This window comes from Hypoxylon trugodes (assembly GCF_022578975.1).
Source record: "Hypoxylon trugodes strain CBS 135444 unplaced genomic scaffold F4822scaffold_1, whole genome shotgun sequence".
NCBI classification, from domain to species: domain Eukaryota; kingdom Fungi; phylum Ascomycota; class Sordariomycetes; order Xylariales; family Hypoxylaceae; genus Hypoxylon; species Hypoxylon trugodes.
In genome coordinates this window covers 1,455,779-1,475,814 of record NW_026250016.1, presented here as the reverse complement: position 1 = coordinate 1,475,814, position 20,036 = coordinate 1,455,779, and the positions used below count along the sequence as shown (strand labels likewise).

Sequence of the window (20,036 nt, the reverse complement as noted above, 5' to 3'; positions counted from 1 at the left end):
ATGACATTTTAGAGCAAATATCATCCCCTTATCGGCTTGGCTATCGTTCCTTGCAGCTCCTAACCAAGGGTGGGCGTACTTAGGTAGGATCTGTGACACTAAAGAAAATGATGGCATGTCCTAAGTGGTGAGGAAGATTGCTAGCTCCTGAATCCGGAGTTCTAGGCGAGACATGTCGAGCGATTTTTTAAAAAGAAGATGATTGTATATCCTCTGCAAGGCTAGGGGAGTGTGAGTCTGCTGGGAATGAGCTGGCAGGTATGGATTGGATGTTATGAAATGTAATGGCAAGCAAGATAGGGTCCGATTTCGCCACCCCTGAATAGAAACATACTATGTATAAATACATCGTCGATGGGCCTCCGGCGGGTCTGAAGGTAGCCAAGCTAGGTCAAGAAGATGTACGGTGACATTCCGAGATGTACATTGTGCCGCCCCCCCTTGCTGGGAGAGGGTTGTTGATATGTCGATATAACTGATCGACAAGCGAAAGGGAAGAGGAAATAAAAAAGTTGGCGCGCGAGTATTCTCTCACCACCTAGATACCCAGTAGACGAGAAAAATAAAGTCGCTCGGGACTTGCTCGCTCTGGCGGATGCAACCCTTTTCCCCCTAGGGGGGTAATATAGAGCACGACTACATATGTACTTGTCATGCGGCTTTGCGTAACCTTTCTTGCAGATAAGCCATGATGTAGATTTTTGCCCGGAAATTACTGTAGATGAGCGCGACGAGGATTTGACAGAATGAGCAGGGCTATCGGAAGGTAGCTCTCCAAACAGGAAATGGGTCCAAGTTCGAATTCGTCCAAACATCTAGTCGGAACGGGCTGGAATACATGTACCTACTTGTGAATTATGTCAGCTCTATTCAAGCCTTTCGAGCCTGATTAGCTGGCTGCGAGAGAGATCCCTCCGCGTGGTATATGACTGAAGCGGGTCTCTCATCTATGCATGTGCAGAATCGAAGGAAGGGAATTAGGGAATTTTAGAAGGTCTACCCTCCCTTGAGCAAGTCAATAAATCCTCCGTTATTTGCAGGATGCGAGTAGCTTCAAATCATGGGGACAATCTGACTTCTCGTAATCTCTTGGTCAGGCCGTCGTGTTGGTAACACATCACGATCTGCGACAGGGTGTAGCCTGTCGGCCCTGTCTGGTTCTCAAGCCATAGCAGGGTCCTGGACGATCCCTGAATAGGAAGGGTTGCCTCGCCAGCCGAATATTACTCTCTTCTAAGAGCACCGGGGTCATTCATGACATATGTATGGCCTGTAGTGAACGGGTAGGACAGCATGGTAGATGTTGTGTGTATGAATTGAACGTGAGGAGAGAGAAGAGAGATAATAGTTAAGATATGATCAACGGGACCATCTAACGATCCGATCCGAATGCGAGCATAATGTATCGTTTGTGTTTCTGTTTATGCATTATGAAATGCTTGACAGTTTCAAGCAAAAAGAAAGAAAAGAAAAAAAATACCTGATTGTTTAATAGGGTTGATGTGACCTAAAAGGGCAGTATGACGACGTTGTGGATGTAAAAGGGTAGGGTAGAGAGAATGAGGGATGTGTTAGGAGGAATGGGGGAATGAGTTGATGGGCGATGGGAATTAATTTTTTATTTTTCAGTTATTATTCGCTACAAGACTTCCAAGAAGTAATAAATAAATTCCCGACCGAGACTTCCTCGACACCCTTAGCACCCATGCATGCAAGCAAACGCACAGCAAGCGCGGGCTGTAATTGATGACCGGCCATTTTTATAATTTTTTATGACCGAGATGAAGCGTGTGGCCAATGAGAATTAGTAGAATTACAAGCTATGTCTCCACTTCTTCATAAAGAATCTTTCCTCAATCCCTGACACTTCCTTGTTACCCCCCTGTTCAGGCCTTCATTGCGCATTCGCGCTTAACCTATTACAGCAATATTCTAACTCAAAATCTCATTTTCCCATGGACCAATGTCATGGATTAAAATGTCCGATTGACTTTCGTGGCGGGTACATCGAACCTAGCACAATACATCCATGTCTTTCTTGCCTTTTTACTTGAGGATGATGATGTACGTTGCTGTGTAGTTGCGTCGCTGCGTAGAAAATGGAGATGTAAGTGAGACCGACCGCCACGACCGCCGCAACCCCACGGCCTATGCTCCTCAATTCGACTCTTGCGTCCGTTCGTTTAAGCGCGAACAACATTGAATAGTCTTGAATTTCTCCAAACTGGTACCTTAGCTAGGTACACGAAATGCATTCGTCATGCGCCCAACGATAAATAGCGCGTCCTTACCCCGACTGCCTAGGTGCGTAAGAGAAGCAACTGAGGGGAAAAGAACTTGGGGGAGACTTGCAGCACTCACAGCACTCACAGCACTTGCAGCCTTCCACCGTAAATCCTGCAAGTCGTGCGTGCGTGCGGGCGTGCTGACCTACCTGTGACCTACCTGAAAGCAAGCCCACATTGCCCACATTCGTCTAGAGCTTAGCAAGCCAACTAGGGTCCTTGGTCGTGCCAAGATGTGCTCCGTCTCCACACGCTAATGATACCCCGGAGGCTCTAAACTGTTGAATTCTGGGTACAATTCAATTGTGGATGCTAGCCCGTCAGCCTGTATCTTCCCATCTTCCCCCCTAAGGTCCTTTTACTCCACTATTATTTATCAATTAGATCGATTTATTTCCAATATCATAATACCAACCCATCTTAAACGAAGGTGTCTTTAAACGGCTCATCTTTTCCATTCCTCTTTGATGATGTCAATGTCAACGAGGGAAATGAAGAACCACTCTGTTTAAAAAGGAATTAAGGACTAAGTGCCAATGCGGCGTGACGACATGGTTTGACGGAAACAGTCATTATTTTCCCGAGCTTGAGGGATTGGGTGAAGGGATCATATTGGAAGCCGCCAAACGAATTTAGCGATTGTGCCGTTCATACATACAACATACATCCTGACATCCCATCTTCCATCTTGGGTACCAGCCAAGTAGCCGCTCGCCTAGATCACCAAACCCAATGTATCTATCTAGTAGACCGATAAACATTGGAGTCTTTCTCTCATGTATAGTTCAACAGGATCGAGGAACAACATTAAGTGCCCACCAAGTCGCTTGCAACTTACTATCTTGGATCGTACGTAGGTAAATACGTATGATATGTATGATATGTAGTCAAAGACATTATACACATAGGTAACTCCGTATGTGGGTATCGTGTATGCTGCCCAGGTGATCTGCAGGCCCATCTCATACGCCGGAACACGGGTAGCATGTAGGAAGCGATTTCGAGGCATGTAGCTGTACGTAGCTCGTAGCTCGTAGTTCGTAGCTGAGACACGAAAGCATTGATTAACGAGTATTCTACGGCTGGAAACGCAACTAGCATCCTAACGGTCGAGTGGGTCGCCTCGTGAGAGTTGCGTCCTAGAGCTGTGCCAAGTTCTCCACATCGAGTAGAACCCTAGCTAAGTGTATATCTTAGAGGATGAATAAGCTAATACCAATAATCGATGTGCCCTAATTTGGTACATAGACGCTGAATTTTAGGCGTAGCGGGGCGGGGGAAACTCGGCATGCTAGCTCCAGGGCGCTGAACCTCGTGATTAAATAGTCCATTCAAGATATTGGAATGTTGGAAGTTCTTCTGTTAGATTCTATATGCAAGAGCTTCAAGTCGTCTAACTAGTAGAATTAGATACTAAACACTCACACTTTATCTCTTGTAAATCAGGGAGCAAAGTATACACACATATATATAATGGATCTGTTAATTAGGAGAAGTAGGTAAGGTAAGGTAAGGTACCTGGTAGGTTTAAGACATGGAAAAGTGCCCCCACATCAGGTTCCTTCTCTTTCAACAGATCCTCAGCAGGGCTTAGTGGCTGAATAGGTATTGTAAGGTACCTATCCTGCTATTGTGGTAGGTTCCTAGGTATCGTAGGTAGGTGGCTAGAAGAGTCTAGTTTATCATTGCTGGAAAGAGGCTAGACCCATAGGGTAAACTCCTTCATTTCCACCAATCAGAATTCGTATATTGACTTTCCCATAGTACTACCGCACGCTGGCACTATGTTATGTGGTTTGCAGAGTCAAGTGACAAGTCGGTATAGTATTGACAGACCTACCAGACCTACCAGACATGCCTAAGTGATTGCTAAAGCCTTGTTCCTCGACCATTCTTGGCAAGATGTGCTCTAGAGGACCGTGCAGATCACCGAGGATAGAGTAGAGAAGAGTTAGTAAATGTTTCAAAAGGGTAACTGTAGACATATGTCAGCGGTGTATAATACTTTAACTATTTATATATACTCCTATGTGTTACTATGAGGCGTATTTTATTCGTGGATATCGTTGGCAATAGTTTTCTTAGTAACTAGCTGATTGATTTACAAAGATATAGGTATCAATTGTAACTCGGGTCACAATGGATTAGATATGTCCAATCCAATCCATCTATAATATTATTATACATTATACATTATACTACTCATACACAATATAATACACAATACCTTATGTATGTAGGTAGAATAACATTTCAACATTGAACCACCATACCCCTGTCCCCCTTTGCTATACCCTTGCTATACGTACCCGCATACACCATACACCATTCACACCATAGTACCTTCTTCTGTACATCCATGACCCATCCAATTGCTCCACACCTGTCGAGTCGAGTCCCCATCCAACTTAAACCATAGTGGTTAGCTTTATTACCCCACAATTGCTAGCCCGAACACGCATGGGTCCCACAAAAGGTTTGCAGGAAAGAGGTGCGGTTTCCAATCTCTCACCTGCACTTCTTTTTGATGACAAGACGTTTATCTAACCGGCGCGAACCCCGTTACACCACCTAACTCAAACCTACCTTCTCTCCAGAAATCCAGAAATCCCACAGCGCTACTCTTTGTCGCTGTTGCTATTGCTATCTTTATGGTAGACAATTAATCTCTTCATATACAACGAGAGGTTTTTCTCCCTCTTTTTCTCTTTTTTTCCCAATTGCTCTTCTCTTTTTTCTTTCCTTCCCTGTTTTGCCAGGATAGATGCTCGCACGGCGCTGGCGTTCCTGTTATCTGATGCTCTCTGATAAACCTACTCGGCCGGTTGAGGGTGAGACGTTGAAATATCCGGTCGCGCGGGGCCGAGTCTCTTACTATCCGCATTGGGCTGTTCTTTTTTCGTAAAGGACACAGCAGGAAATTAGCAAAAGACCCAAAAACCTACGACCATTGAGAGAGTAACGCTGGGCGCTGTTGATCCTTCCCTCTTCCAAGCTCGAGAGGGCTCTCTCCAACCCCCGAAAATGTCACCTAGTCAATCTCACCTTAGTGTTCAGTCCTTCCCATCCGGGGACATCGATGGCTCTCAGCCCGTAGTTAAGTCGGAACCCCAGCTTAACCCGATTGATTCGGCGGACCTAAATGGCTTTTCCTTAGATAGCCACCATGATGCCCTTTCGAATGATGCTGCCTCTCACGGTCTGATCGACACTTCTCAGTTCCCAGACTTTCATTTCCCCTTCCAGGAAATCCCCGAAGCCGGTCAGATGATGTCCCTAGAAGACCACACCAATGATCTATTCGCTACACCCGGCCACGCCTCCATCTCATCCATTGGTGAACGGAAGGATTCTACCGCCTCTGGCCCTCACAGCGCTACTTATGCTATGATAGACCCCACACAGCCGGGCAGACAGCGCAGCATCGACGGTTCTGAGGACGGAAGCCAAGAGAGTACTCACATTGGCCCCAATTCTTTAGAAGACAATATGTCCGATGAATTTGGCCTATCTACTGGTGGGCTCGGTGATGGTACTGACCTTGGAGGAAAGTTAAAGGAAAACAAATCCGACCCTGCGCCAGCTTGGAGTGAGCTGAAAACGAAGGCAGGAAAAGAGAGAAAAAGATTACCTCTAGCATGCATTGCGTGTCGGAGAAAAAAGATACGTTGTTCAGGAGAGAAGCCGGCATGTAAGCATTGTCTTCGGTCTCGAATCCCTTGTGTGTATAAAGTCACAACACGGAAGGCAGCCCCGCGAACCGATTACATGGCCATGCTGGATAAGCGACTAAAGAGGATGGAAGACCGGATCATCAAGCTTGTACCTAAATCAGAGCAGGATACTTCGGCCAGCAACGTTGTCCGGGGTGTGGTTAAACCAGCCATCCCTGGCACTCTACCTACAGGAAAACAAACGACAAAGAAGCGGGGAGCGGAAGAGGCATTTGGTCCAGATTTAGATCACTGGGCTAGGAATGGGCCCAAGACTAGGCTGGAGGGCTCCGGTAAGCCGACGTCGTTGCAAGTTCAAGAAGCTGAAGAAAGTAAGCTGCTATACGAAGGCGTCGAGGCGTTGCCGGCAAAAGATATTCAAGAACACCTGGCGGATGTATTCTTCGAGAACATCTACGGACAGGCATACCACCTTCTTCACAAACCGAGTTATATGAGAAAACTAAAGTACGCCTACTTCCTTCGCTCCTGATTTTCCAGCTAACACTAACTTATCACCACCAGGGCCGGCTCCTTACCCCCAGTTTTAGTGCTCTCCGTTTGTGCAATTTCTGCTCGCTTCTCTACCCATCCCAAGTTCTCCATGACGAACAACTTCCTTCGAGGAGAAGAATGGGCAGCACCGGCTCGAGATATTGTAACGAGACGTTATGAATGGCCTAACATTACGATATTAACGTGTTTACTACTTCTCGGCTTGCATGAATTTGGTACATGTCATGGTGGTCGGAGTTGGGCGTTAGGTGGACAAGCCACTCGGATGGCTTTCGCATTGCAACTGCACAAAGATCTAGAATACGATCCTATGCGGATAAACCCGACGAAACAGCTCAGCTTTATCGATCGTGAAATTCGAAGACGCACCATGTGGGCTTGCTTCTTGATGGATCGTTTCAACTCTTCAGGAACCGACCGTCCTATGTTCATAAAGGAAGAGACAGTCAAGATTCAACTACCCATTAAAGAGAAGCTCTTCCAACTGGACATGCCAGGCCCGACCGAGGATTTACAGGGGCAGGTTCCTCATCCAGTACCCGTGGATGAAGGCCAGCTTTCGGACGCCAAGGACAACATGGGCGTAGCAGCATATATGGTACGCGCCATAGCTTTATGGGGGAAAATAATAAATTTCCTAAATCAAGGAGGCATGGATTCAGATGAATCCCCGATATGGGAGACCGATTCTGAATATGCTAGATTACTTAAACAAGCCGAAGACTTTGCTGATAATCTGCCGGATGGTCTAAAATACAGCGCCGAGAATCTCCACCTACATCAAACGGAGGGGATGGCGAACCAATTCTTGTTTCTGCATATATCCATACAACAGAATGTCCTTTTTATGAATCGATTCGCCGTCTCTTCCCCTGGTGGCTTATCGAAAATGGATGTTCCCAACACTTTCATCACACAGGCTGGATCAAAAGCATTTGCTGCTGCTAACAGAATATCCGAGTTGCTAAAAGACTCGGAACATTATATGATCGCAGCACCTTTTGTGGGATACTGTGCCTTTTTATCAAGCACAGTTCATATTTTTGGAATTTTCTCCGGGAATTCCACCGTCGAGACAGCAGCGAAGAAAAATCTAGCGATAAACGTGAAATTCCTCTCTAAGATGAAGCGATATTGGGGAATGTTTCACTTTATGGCAGAGAACTTACGCGAGCAATATAAGACGTGTGCTGATGCTGCTAGACAAGGCACACCAGCTAACGACAACTCGACGCCCTCGCCGATATTCCAGTATGGAGATTGGTTCGATCGGTATCCCCACGGCGTATCGCAACCAGAATTCGTCGAACCAGCCTCTTTTAAGAAAAAGGAAACAGGTGAAGATGCTGTACTTGAACAGAAGCCGGAATTGCACACGGTTGAGGAATTCTTTACGCAGCTTTCCCCTCCACAAACCACTGGTGAGGGTCGCGAGAACGGCGGAGCAAGTAGGCCGCCCTTGATGAAGCGGAAGTCAATAGCCAAGAAAGGTAGCATCTCTTCACGGGGCGAACAGCAACAACTGGAGCCCCTTCTTACCGACCTCAATGGCGCCAGCATACCCGAGCAGATCCAGCGTATCCAACAGGCACAACAACAGAGGGTGCAAGCGCACCGTAATTATTCCCGCATGGGCGGACAAGCAAGTAGGCCGACCTCTTTTAATCCCCATTTTGCGCATGGACGCTCACAAAACGCAACAGCGAACTATCATGCCCTGTCGCCGATTAGCCCCGTCGCCGTCGGTGGGTATCAACATGGCCATGGTCACGGCCATCAGCATCCCGCCTTCTATAACCCGGACTTATTATCCCTGTCCCTCTCGAATAACGCCGCGGGCATGCTACCCCAGCTCGACCGTCAGCTCGTATTTAATGCGTATAATAGCTTAGATCCCTCGACGATTAGCGGGCCTGAGGCGATCATGGATTGGGACGCTTTGGCTGGAAATGGGAATAGTAGACACAATACGAATGGGTCAAATCATGGCTCGGGCGAGGGCCCAAGCAATCATCATGATGGTGGGCTGCCGGGCGGATTTGTCTCTGAGCCGTCTTCTGCATGGTTCATGCCGTTCAACATGGAGCCGCCGGAAATCGGCCAAGACTTGGGCGGTATAGGTGGTGTAGACGGATTTGGCATGTTCAGTCCTGGTGGCTTGCATACCCCAGGAGCTGGATTGGGACTGCGGAGAGGTGGCCGATGAAATGATCGGACTGAGGCATCCGCACCATGAAACTGACCTTGGGCCAGGCTGAGAACCGCTCTTGTGCAAGCGGACACTATTTTCTGACATATATCCGCGGTGGCTTTGTCGTTGACATATACCTACCTATCTACTCACCACTTGTAGTATATACCCTATATTTAGAGGGAAGAGGAACGAGCATGACGGTTTTCTATTCTTCAACGATGGATGACGCATACGTACCCTCATTTTATTTTGTACATTTTCTTGGAATGCATTTAAAAGGACTGGGGCGTGTCCTTAACGAACGAATGGGTTTCTATTGTTACCAACGAACGGGACGCAAGGCAAGCGGAGTTGAGTATCGGGATTCTTCCGGAGGGATGGGTGGAAAAGGACCAAAATTCAAGTACCAGCCTACACTGTTGGGTGGCCAGCTGGCTTCGCGCTCGTTGTTTTTGCCTTCAAATATTTGTTTATATCTGTGTTTATTATGAAGAATGGGTAGGGGATATCCAGGAAGTTAGACAAATGGAATTCTGAATTGCTGAGAAAATCCTCAAGTTCATAGCCGTAGTGCGTGTCCTATATGTAGGTCCTCAGCCGGGGTCCTATCCGGAATTGGTGGCGGTAATCGTGGCGCGCTCATGATCTGCCGTCGTCCGAATCTGGCATGATATGATGCCATACAATAGACACATCGAAACGGCATATTCTGAGGAAATGGGAACTGGGAAAGGAATTAGCAAGAATAAAAAATAAATAAATAAAAATTTCTACAACACGTAAAAATCTACAAAGTCCTACATGGGCCGCGTCTTTCTTATATGTCTACCTAACTCGACCTAACCTAACAAGAAAAAACTCCTGGCCGGTCGGAGATCCGCGCGCGCAAGCCCAAGTAGTGGTACGATGTCCAGCCATCCAGCCCCCATCGTGCCATTTGGGGTTGTGTGTGTGTGTGCCAGTTTCCGTCCACGGCAACTAAACCCAGCGGAGCAACAACCAGGGCAGATCCCGCCCACGCCCATCGCGGATGCGGGACCGGGATTTAGAAAGGGGAGGGGGGGAATTAGAAACGAAACGACACGAAAAATAGAACCACGTGTTGTTAATGCGATTCGATTCGATATGGTTTAGTTAGATCTCTATGCCGTCCGTCCGCAGAATCTGGATTTCTACTTGGGGTATCAAATCATCTTATTGATCTAACCATCTACCGAGATGCTCTGCCGAGAACAACGGAAACACGAAAAAAAGCAAAAAAACAAGAAAAAAAAGTAAAATCCATAGAACGAGAAATTATTAGCGGTTGGATACTATGCTATGCTGCAGCCACTTCCTCATCTCCTTTACCGCTCTTCTTCCCCCTACCCGAGCGCTTTCGCTTCTTCTTAGATCCGCCTTCAATTATATTGCTGTTGTTCTCCCGGGTGTCGGGCTTTTCTCCGTCTTCCGCGGCCCCACCGGGATTAAACGCAGGCGGTTCCCTCTCGAACTCGGGACCGAAAGTCTCCTTGCGCCATTGTCGTAGACGAGCTTTCTTGCCCAGATGCTTGCGGTCCTTGGATTGCTTATCTGCGGGGCGGAAGTGGGCTAGTTTCTTCAGACCAGCGAATTGGTTGAGATCCGCGTCTGAGGCCATGAGGATGTCGCGTGTGGTAAGACCGAAGGACTCAGGTCGCGTTTCGCGGTAATGGAATAATGATGGGCCTTTGTGGCCTTTTGCGGTGGAGGAACTGGCGAGAGCCTCAGGTTCGTCGATATTCATCTTTGAGTCGATGAAGGCTTCTAGCTTAGCTCGCTCTTGTCGCACTGCTTTTTGACTTTCGAGCTTTTCTCGCTTACGCTCCTTAGTAGTCTTTTGGCGTTTGGCTGCCGGCTCATCCTCTCCTTCTTCTTCGTTGTCTCCTCCATCGCGTTCGTCATCGGTGAGTGTAACATTAGGTCGTTCCTCGTCATCGAAATCCGGAATTAAATCCTTGATGTCGATATCGTCGTCCCACTTAGGCTTCTTTATCTTTTTAGACTTCTTGGCGCCTGCACCACCCTCCTCGTCTTCATCAGACATCTCCTCAGCGTCACCACCCGCTGCGTAGTATTGCTCATCGAACGTCTTCTTCAGTTGCTCCTCCCACTTGTCGTTTTCCCAAGAATCTTCAAGTAGCTTTTGCCATTCCTCGTCCTTGAGTGTCTTGCCAGATAAACCTGCAGCTTGCTTGATCTTTTGTAGCTTAGTTTCGGCTTCGTCGAGTTTCAGACGGCGTAATCGTGCCCTCTCCTCTTTCCTTTTTTGTTTTTCATCTTCTTTCTTCTCGCGCTCTATCTCACGTTGCTTTTTTCGTGACGTCTTGTCTTCCCGCCTGACTGATCGCGATGCGACGACATCACGAGCGTATGATTTAAGAACTTCGTTACTCTTGTTCGGGTCCTCAAAGCGCAGGTTGAATGCCGCCTCCCATTCATCCGCTTTGTCGTCTTCGTCTTCATCGGATTCAAATGCTTCCCAATTTGTTCCGCCTTCTTGAACCCAAGCACGTGAGGCCATAAAATTTGATAGGAACAGCTCCGGGTCCTTGTCCGCTTCTGCGAGATCAGGCGGCGCAACCTTGATTTTTCCAGCTCTGGAAGGGTGGATGCCGTTTTCGGGAGCTGATCTCTTCTCCTCCTCTTTAGCCTTGATAAAACCTTCGTCGCTGTCGCTATCTTCTGAAGTATCGTCTGCTTCTAGTTGCGCCTTGATTTCGTCCTTGATAGATTGCTTCAAGTCATCTTGCTCTTGTGCGTAGGTTCGCGGTGGCTCTTCCTCGTTGTCGAAATCGGCTCCAGTATCTCCACGTAAAATCTTTTCTCGATGGTAGTCTTGTAGGTAAACAGGCTTTTCCTTCTTTTCTTTTGCTTTTGCATCTTCTGCCGGCGCATTTTCGTCAATTGGTTTGAAGAATGTAGTTTTGCCGTCGTATAAGCGGGGATCTTTATTTTTGATTGCTTGAAGGGTAGCAGATATTTGGGCGTCAAGGTCTTCAGTCGCTAGGAAACCATTCTCATCTTCGTCATCTGATGAGGATTCGGAGTCATCATCGTCGTCTTTCGACCTGTCGCCGTTTGCTTGCCTAGACTTGTATTTTTCCTCCACTGATGTACTTATTAGTTTCCCACAAAACCAAGCAAGGCATAATAGAAAAGTGTTAGTTACTCACATCTGTGTAACTCTTCTCGCTTTTTGTTATGCTCGAATCTTTTCGCATATTCGGCATTGATTTGTAGTTTAACACCTCCGTCTGATTCGTCGTCACTGTCGTCAAATAGGCGTTGCTTTCGATTGTCGGAGCTCGCCATTTTTAATTTCCAAACTTGACTTTAAAATGTGAAGATTTTCGAAATTGCCTTTTAAGACGCCTGCTACAATTGAAAATGTGCAGCTAAGTGGCAGTTGCCAAAACGTCGACGAGCTTGCAGCAGTTGGAAACTACAGCTTTAGGTCAGTGGTAAAGTTCAGAGCAAACCTCGAAAGAGTTAACTTTTTTTTTTCTGCCGCTCTCTAGTGACGGAGGGGTCTGGAACTTTTTCTGGGCGGTGGACGGTGCCGGTCCGCCGATGTTCCGTGACTGTTGTACTAACCCAATTAGTACTAACTCCGTATCTTTAGTTCTGCTGGGTCTCCTCCAAGCGTCGTCATTCCTGATTCGATACATACATTTAGAAATCCATCTGCCTACAACGTACCGTGGAGCATCTAGTCCGTCTACAACCGAACCATTACATATAATTGTTTTTTCATTTCTATTGATAAACAATTTACAATCGGCGATTTCTCTCGCATCCACAAACCCTTCATAAACAAAAACCCGAATATCAATATCGCCGTTCTATTCAACAAATACCTCGACGGAATGGCCGACTCAAACGCTCCGAAGCCGAGCAGCAGCGTCAAGCTGGTTCTTCTCGGCGAGGCAGCTGTAGGAAAGGTATAACTCCCACGACGCTCGCTTCATCTCATCTCGGCAACTATAATACTAATTAGTATACAGTCTTCCCTTGTCCTGCGATTCGTCAACAATGATTTCCAAGAGAACAAGGAGCCAACTATTGGTGGTAAGTTAGCTGTCTAAACTCCCATTTGCAACCACATCTCTAAGTCAATCCCGTATAGCCGCCTTCCTGACACAAAAATGCAACCTCCCCACGAGAACGATCAAATTTGAGATTTGGGATACCGCGGGTCAAGAGCGCTTCGCCTCGTTAGCGCCTATGTACTATCGAAATGCCCAAGCTGCCCTCGTCGTCTACGATCTCACCAAACCAACATCACTCGTCAAAGCCAAGCACTGGGTAGCAGAACTACAAAGACAAGCATCGCCTGGGATTGTTATCGCTCTAGTTGGAAACAAATTGGATCTTACCAACGATAGCGAATCCGGCCAAGGCGAGAGTGAGGGTGCTGATGGGGAAGAATCCGGAGATGCCCGGAAGATTTCTACGGAGGAAGCCAAGACATATGCTGAGGAAGAGAACCTATTGTTTTTCGAAACTAGTGCGAAGACTGGCCATAACGTTTCGGAGGTCTTTACCGCGATCGCGAACGCTATCCCCGAGACTTCGTTGAAGAGCACAAGGGGTCCGGGTGCTTCCGCTGCGGTCAACCGGGGCGGCGAGGAGCAGAGAGTAAATCTGAATGGACCCCGGGAAGCAGCAAAGGAGGGATGCGCATGCTGATTTCACAGGTGTCGGCGAGGGGGCGGCAAGAATACACGGATGGGGTGGGTTCTTCCATCAGTTATGGTCATGATTACAGTTCACCTTGTAATATGGAGCGATGGTTTATTTGGGATTTGGTATCTGGACTGTGGTCGACGGGTGAATTATCTTTTTTTTAGCATTTGTTTGCAATCCGATACAGCTCCTGAAGCAACCTCGACTCCGACTTGGACCTGTGACACATAGTAAGTGTAGAATGTAGAGAATGAGTTGAGTTGGTAACACGCGAGTCGGCTGTTACCCTCTGATGTATCACTGTGGCATCAGAACTTGTTCTTGTTTTGGAATAGAATGGCAGAGTTTCTTAGGGTTTCTATAATGTACGTTAGCTAGTGATTATAAATGAGAGAAAGATCAATACGTGTACTTACTCATATAATATTCATGGAGCTAAAAAGATACATACGTAGGTAGAGGGGTGATTCATCGAAGCAATTCAGATTCATTTCTAATGGTACATAGGTACAAGTATTATCGTAGTCACTAAGTACCTAGGTACATAAATTGGTCAGATAACAAAACCGTCTTAAGTACATACAACTCTTGACCCACACCGAGCTAAACTCTAGCGTAAAGTTTGAACCTCTCCATTATCAGGCGGCGCGTGGGTTTGCAATTTTCCTTGAAGGAACCAAACAACTTTATAACTTTACAACTCTCCACCGTCTCTTTATCCCCAAATATTCTTCTATTCTAGCCATTCACCAAATACATATCATTTGGGCTTCAGTGACGCGCCCATCCAACCACTCAGGTTTTTCCCTTGAGTGGTTTCTGCGTCCTTCGGTACCAACTGATTTTCTAAATTTTAACTAGGATTTCTCCGCGCGCGCCCTTAGGATCTTGGGATCTTTCTCTCATATCTCTTACCATATGTCCACCGAACCGATCGCCTTCAACGCCTCCCATATCCAAAATGGCGGCGCTGGTATTGACACCAGCTCAGATTGAGCTAGCCAAGTATGTTTCCTCAATTTAATGCTGAGAAATCCTAACAGCTAACATTTATAGTTCTCTCACACCTGCCGAATTGCCAACAAAGCTACGATGCGCGGTCTGTAGCAAGTTGGCCGTAAATGCCTTTCGATTACCATGCTGCGAAACAGCAATATGCGAAAAATGTGAGACCATCTTTCACCTTTCTTCTTTTGTCTTTTGCAAAAGCTGACAATAATCAGGTCAATCTACCTTACCTTCTGTCTGCCCTGTCTGCGAGCACTCTCCCGTTTCCGCGTCCGACTGCACCATTTATAAATCTCTCCGAACTACAATCAGAGTCTTTTTGAAAACAGAAGAGAAGAAGCGAGAAGCTGCTAAACCAAGAACCAATGGATCTACGCCTACTACTCCAGCGCAGGACACTCCGACTCCGACCCAGACACGCACCCCCACCGAACAACCTACTACAGACGCCACTACAGCTGTGCAACCCACCGAAGCCCAAAACCCGGACCAGGTGGCACCAACTACCGCCGTTGAGTCAGAAGAGCCTGCGATTACTGGTTCAAAACCGGACATTAATGGCGAGTCAAAAGAGGTAGGCAACCCTAAATTTTCTGTTAATCGAACTTCATCTAATAAATATTTCAGGATATACCTTCAAGCGTGCAGGCAGGAGAGGAGCCAGCTGTGGATGAAGAATCCAAGGCAGTCGTCCCCGCCGAGCAAGAAGGCCAAGATGGAGAGACAGCAGAGGATGCTCAGGAGGCTGAGCAGGACGGCGACGACAAAAATCAATCAGCGCAAAACGGTATGGGTACCGGTTTTGACTCGATGAATGGTGCCTTCAATATGAACTTCGGAAATGGAGATATGAATCAAATGCAGATGATGATGGCCATGCAAAACGGGATGAACCCAGCCGCTTTTGGCTCTTTCCCCATGATGGGTAAGAAACTTCTCACCAAATACCAAGACCCCAGGGCTAACTTTGGCTACCAAGGAATGATGGACCCGATGGCGATGCAGAATATGATGATGAATGGTGGTTTTGGTGTGCAGGGCATAGGCATGAACGGCATGAACATGAACATGAGCATGGGCATGAATGGGTTCAATAGTGGCGGCAATGACTGGAACGGACAGCAATCATGGAACGTCGGCCAAGATAATTTCAATCCAAATGCTCCTGGAATGGGAAATGGTGACTTTGGCAACTTTAATGCTGGTTTCCGTACAGGCTTCAATTCAGGTAACTATGGTCACCACAACCAATTCAATGATTATCGCCGAGGCAACTATGGATACCGAGGAAGAGGCCGAGGCCGAGGCTTCTATGGAGGTTATAACCGTGGCGGATATCACCACGGATATAACAACTCGAACGCCAGTTGGTCCGGACAAGGCCCTCAGTACTCGGGTGATAAAAATGATCAATCGGCGTTGGATGGCCCCCAAGTAGCAGATCAAACTTCCGGAAATGTTGACGAATTTGGCCGAGTAATCCGACCAGAATCGAATGAAGATGCACAAAATACCGGAGAGAACGAGCAAACCGAAGCAGCAGATAACCAGGATAGTACCGCTGATGGAACCGACAAATTAGCTCAGGAGAACCCGGAACAAGTACCTAACGAGAATGGGTCGCACTCTGTGCAGGGCGACCCTACAAATGATAAGGGTGATGTATCTTCTAGAGATCAGCATTCAGCAGCACCTCAAGGCCCTTCTCATGGAAGCGTTGGTCCAATGCATATCCAAACTGCGGTTCCGGATAGACCATTGAATGCCCCTACTGGGCCGAAAGCTATGCGTCAAGGCCTTCCTAACACTAGTCTTCACCATCTAAGAGCCCGTGGCCTCATTACTGATGAACAGAGTCCAAGCTCCCGTACTAATCATCCTCCGATTGTGGCAAGCCCAGCGGAGGATAAGCAAAAGTCGCGGAGTAGTTCTCTGCATTCATCCAAAGATAAAGACCGACAAAACCGTGAACGTGATCGTGATCGAGAACGTGACGAAGAAGAGAAGAGCAGAGGACGCCACAGTGATAGAGATCGTGATCAATCTAGGACGCATGCTGTATCTAAGAGCCGCAGTCGCAGCAGGGATCGTAAGGAGTCCCGTAAGCATAGACGGCATCGATCCCCGTCTGTATCGGATGATGAACGTGACGGTGGCCATCGCCGCCGCAGGCATAGGAGCAGAAAGCGATCCACTAGAGATGACACTGACTACATAGGTCGCTCAAGGGAAGAGAAGTACGACGAGCGTTCTAGATCGACGTCCCCTGTGGACCGTGAGCATAAGCGTTCAAGTCATAGGAGCCGACGCGACCGAGATGATAGGCGTCGAGATCGTGACCGTGACATCGATAGGGAAAGCGACTACGATCGACACCGAAAGTCCGGCCATAGGTCCCACCGAGACCGAGATCGAGAACAGGATCGCGAACGAGATAGAGACCGGGAGAAAGACCGTTCGAAGGATCATAGCCGCGATCATGACGAAGATCGCCATCGTCGCGGCAGTAAAGCATCTAGTGCCCTACCAACTCCCATAGAACCCTCAGATAAATCCTTCAACCCCCCAACCGGACCCCGCGGTAGCTTTTCTATTAAAGGAGCTAGCAGCAAACCAAGTTCTTCTGGGCTCGAGATCAAGGGCTCTAGTAGTAAACCATCAAACTCGAGCAAACGCGACAGCGTACCGTCCCGTCGCGCTTCCCAGTCCTCGGTCGCCAGTCAGAAACCGACGCCCAGTGCCCCTACCAAGGATCCGCATACGCTAGAGCGTGAGGCTCGCGATAGAGAGCGCTTGCTTAAGGAAGCGCAGCGGATGGCGGTTATCGCGGGACGTAGTTCAGGGGTAAAGCGCGGCCGCGAAGCAGGCGATGAGCGTGGTGGACGGAGGAAGAGTAGGCGGAGTGAGGCGGTTAGTGTGGAGGATGAGGAGGACCGTATGAGACGTCTCGAGGCGGAACGCGAGGGGCGCCGCTGGGATTAGTATCACACGGTTACTCCGTATAAATGGAAGTGGGGCCGATATTCGCGTGGCTTGTGATTGGCGGCGCCACCGACGAGAGTTGATATCTAAGCTCTGTTGTTTTAAAGGCCTTCTACAAGCTTGATTACAGCGTTTTTAAAGGCGCGAAAAGAAAAGTGGGGGCGAGGTCGTCGTTTTTCTTATTCCCAGCTGTACTATATTGCATTGCGCCGACGCACATTTTCCGTCTCGGGGAAGGAGAGGAGCATTTTTTTTGGCATGGGAGAAGGTCATCGCATGCGTCGTCGACACGCCAAAATTAAAATAGTAGGCATACTTCTTTTTTACCGCTAGGAGGGGGCGGGTAGATAAATAAATACTAAACGATCGATAGTCAGGCCAGAAAAGCTAGAAAGGGCAAAAGTGGACGGAAGGAAGAGTCGGAGATAGGAGACTTGGCATTGTGAAGCCGGTCCAGCTTCAGCATTACATAGGTAGATGCATAGTTAAGGTACTTAATTGATACGCGGATCAAGAAGAGGGATGATGGTTTGTTTTTGTTGAGTGAATTTCGTGATTAATGATGTAGTGAGATTAGTGTTTGTAGTACGGGGTGGACTCATCACCATAGTGAACCTGTTGAGTTTCCAAAGGCAAATGTAATACGTATTGATAGTCGTCATTTGATTCTATAATCCTATCCTATCTATACTTTAACCAGATAAAAAGCCACAACGTTCCCACGATAGTTTCACGGTATTATATTCCCCCTTTTAGACGATCTGCCTATTTCCGCACCATATGCTCAACAACATCCAACCCAGCCAATTTCTTAATAAATCCATCAAACATACCAAACGGCAAAACCGTCGATACGCGAGTTAAAAGCGCCGACTCGCCTCTCCAGATAACCGGCGGCGGGTTAGTCTTCTGCAGATCTCGCACCACAGCCTCTGCCCACTGCTCCGCCGACAAGCCCTGGCTTTCAAACCCCTCTTGTCGAAGTGCTTTCTCGACTACTTCCTTAGCAGGTTGATATATCGAATCCTTCGGCAACATATTATCACTCTTGTCTTGCAAGTTCTTAATCAAGTTCGTTTTCACGATGCCAGTCCTCAAGTCGACGACTTTAACCCCAAAGGGCTGGAGTTCGAGGCGGAGGGTATTCGAAAGCATAGCCATAGCCGCCTTAGACGAGGTGTATATAGACTGAAATGGCAGCGCGGCGCTAGCGCCAACGGAGGTCTGGTTGACGATCATAGCGTTAGGCGATTTTAAGAGTAGTGGTAGGAAAGCCTGGATCATGGCGAGATGTGCCCAGATGTTTAAATCGTATAATTTCTTCGCCTCGGCGATATTCACGTCGACGGCTGGCATGAGGAATTGCTTGCCGGCGTTGTTGACTAGGATGTCTAGTGATGGGAGCTTGTTTGCGATGGAAGATATCGAGGTTTCGGACTGTATGTCTAGTTGGAGGGTCTCGATTCCTAGAGAGGCGAGGTGTGTCATCTTGGTTGGATCCCGGGCTGTGGCGTAGACGTGGAAACCGGCTTTGTGGAAGGCGATGGCGAGGGCGGCGCCCATGCCGCCGTCTGAACAGCCGGTTATGAGGACGGATCTTTTTGAATTAGGCATGGCTATGGTTTGTATGAAGCGAGGTGATTAAGGGATGAGCGAGTCGTTGATAGTAGCGGTTACGTGCGCGAAACTGTAATATGATAGTTTGATGCACCTTACAATCTAGCTCGATATTAGAATCATACACGAGTATATATAAGGGAATTCGGATACATAATTCTCTACGAATATCTTCAGTACCCGTAGAGGGAAGATATCCAACGACGATGACCAGTAATTGCCTTTTTCGGTAATGGTTCTAAGCCCTATTCGTACTAGTCAGTCGAAATGCAGCAATTCCATTTCCACCCACGTAGTTCGGTTCATTAATGATGCCGCCAACGGGAACTTGGGTGTTGAGATGTTTGAGTTAAAAATTCCTATGGCATTATAAATTCGACATCGTGTGAGATAACATTGTAATAATCCGTCATATTTTATGTAATACAAGGCCTCTGTGATTGCTGTGAGAATCAGCTGACGCTTCTTTTTCCTTCATTTCGATTGCGAACTCGTTCGAGGGGATTATTCTCTAGAGCTTGGTCGGATCAATCGCGAGTTCTAAATCCATTCCTCGGCGCCTTGGTTCAAGTGGTGGAGGGGGCCGTACAACCGATTTATTCTGTCTTGAAGTAGAAGATATGCATTGTATCCTTCTTTAGCGGCCCTAAGGTGCATACACACAACAGAACGTTTAGAAAGTCCGGGTATCCACTCAAACCAATTACCTCCAGCATGCAAGATCAACGGCGTGAGAGCCCCTCAGATTGTATCCCGATATCTTCCAAGAAAGGCGCATTGACCGGGCCGGGTCGGTGTAAGCTTGTAGTGAGCCAGATCGTGGATGTCTAATCGGGGCCGTGGGTTACGCCGGAAAGGGCTTCGACTAACTCTCCATGCCCGAATGCGCCGCACACTAGAACATTGCGTTAGCAGACTTGGAAATGCTTTCGAGACTTACTCATCCCACAAAAAGTTCCGTGTCCCTTGATTTTTCCTATTAGTATTACGCCTAATGTGTCTACGATATTATAC

General features: G+C 47.6%; 5 protein-coding genes across 5 annotated transcripts; 3 read left to right on the top strand and 2 right to left on the bottom strand.

Moving 5' to 3' along the window:
- Positions 1–5,309: 5,309 nt before the first annotated feature.
- F4822DRAFT_423993 (zinc finger transcription factor 1) lies at positions 5,310–8,720 on the top strand (the record flags this gene model as incomplete). The annotated part of the gene is made up of 2 exons (XM_051460077.1): positions 5,310–6,466; positions 6,524–8,720. The coding sequence occupies 2 exons, from the start codon at positions 5,310–5,312 to the stop codon at positions 8,718–8,720; spliced, it is 3,354 nt and encodes a 1,117-aa protein (XP_051319298.1).
- Positions 8,721–9,487: 767 nt separating this feature from the next.
- Positions 9,488–12,208, bottom strand: F4822DRAFT_384934 (Krr1-domain-containing protein). The gene is made up of 2 exons (XM_051456575.1): positions 11,903–12,208; positions 9,488–11,837 (listed from the first exon to the last, which is right to left on the bottom strand). Exons 1-2 carry the CDS (start codon positions 12,039–12,041, stop codon positions 10,027–10,029), a joined length of 1,950 nt encoding a protein of 649 aa, XP_051319297.1. The 5' UTR covers positions 12,042–12,208; the 3' UTR covers positions 9,488–10,026.
- A 198-nt stretch (positions 12,209–12,406) lies between these two features.
- Positions 12,407–13,966, top strand: F4822DRAFT_384932 (ras-domain-containing protein). Its single transcript, XM_051456574.1, has 3 exons — positions 12,407–12,670; positions 12,734–12,797; positions 12,856–13,966. Exons 1-3 carry the CDS (start codon positions 12,596–12,598, stop codon positions 13,416–13,418), a joined length of 702 nt encoding a protein of 233 aa, XP_051319296.1. The 5' UTR covers positions 12,407–12,595; the 3' UTR covers positions 13,419–13,966.
- A 47-nt stretch (positions 13,967–14,013) lies between these two features.
- Positions 14,014–17,977, top strand: F4822DRAFT_384931 (uncharacterized protein). The gene is made up of 6 exons (XM_051456573.1): positions 14,014–14,420; positions 14,472–14,581; positions 14,639–14,997; positions 15,051–15,348; positions 15,403–17,711; positions 17,779–17,977. The coding sequence occupies exons 1-5, from the start codon at positions 14,377–14,379 to the stop codon at positions 17,403–17,405; spliced, it is 2,814 nt and encodes a 937-aa protein (XP_051319295.1). The 5' UTR covers positions 14,014–14,376; the 3' UTR covers positions 17,406–17,711; positions 17,779–17,977.
- A 67-nt stretch (positions 17,978–18,044) lies between these two features.
- On the bottom strand, positions 18,045–19,202 carry F4822DRAFT_384928 (NAD(P)-binding protein). Its single transcript, XM_051456572.1, has 2 exons — positions 19,180–19,202; positions 18,045–19,124 (listed from the first exon to the last, which is right to left on the bottom strand). The coding sequence occupies exon 2, from the start codon at positions 19,017–19,019 to the stop codon at positions 18,171–18,173; it is 849 nt and encodes a 282-aa protein (XP_051319294.1). The 5' UTR covers positions 19,020–19,124; positions 19,180–19,202; the 3' UTR covers positions 18,045–18,170.
- Positions 19,203–20,036: the final 834 nt, after the last annotated feature.

Excerpts from the sequence above, each read along its gene's own strand:
- F4822DRAFT_384934 (XM_051456575.1), bottom strand. The coding sequence starts at position 12,041 with ATGGCGAGCTCCGACAATCGAAAGCAACGCCTATTTGACGACAGTGAC. Across the intron at positions 11,838-11,902 it reads GCGAGAAGAGTTACACAGAT|TGGAGGAAAAATACAAGTCT; the intron begins GTGAGTAACTAA and ends TAAGTACATCAG.
- F4822DRAFT_384932 (XM_051456574.1), top strand. The coding sequence starts at position 12,596 with ATGGCCGACTCAAACGCTCCGAAGCCGAGCAGCAGCGTCAAGCTGGTT. Across the intron at positions 12,671-12,733 it reads GCGAGGCAGCTGTAGGAAAG|TCTTCCCTTGTCCTGCGATT; the intron begins GTATAACTCCCA and ends ATTAGTATACAG. Across the intron at positions 12,798-12,855 it reads CAAGGAGCCAACTATTGGTG|CCGCCTTCCTGACACAAAAA; the intron begins GTAAGTTAGCTG and ends AATCCCGTATAG.
- F4822DRAFT_384931 (XM_051456573.1), top strand. The coding sequence starts at position 14,377 with ATGGCGGCGCTGGTATTGACACCAGCTCAGATTGAGCTAGCCAA. Across the intron at positions 14,421-14,471 it reads GCTCAGATTGAGCTAGCCAA|TTCTCTCACACCTGCCGAAT; the intron begins GTATGTTTCCTC and ends TAACATTTATAG. Across the intron at positions 14,998-15,050 it reads TTAATGGCGAGTCAAAAGAG|GATATACCTTCAAGCGTGCA; the intron begins GTAGGCAACCCT and ends TAAATATTTCAG.
- F4822DRAFT_384928 (XM_051456572.1), bottom strand. The coding sequence starts at position 19,019 with ATGCCTAATTCAAAAAGATCCGTCCTCATAACCGGCTGTTCAGACGGC.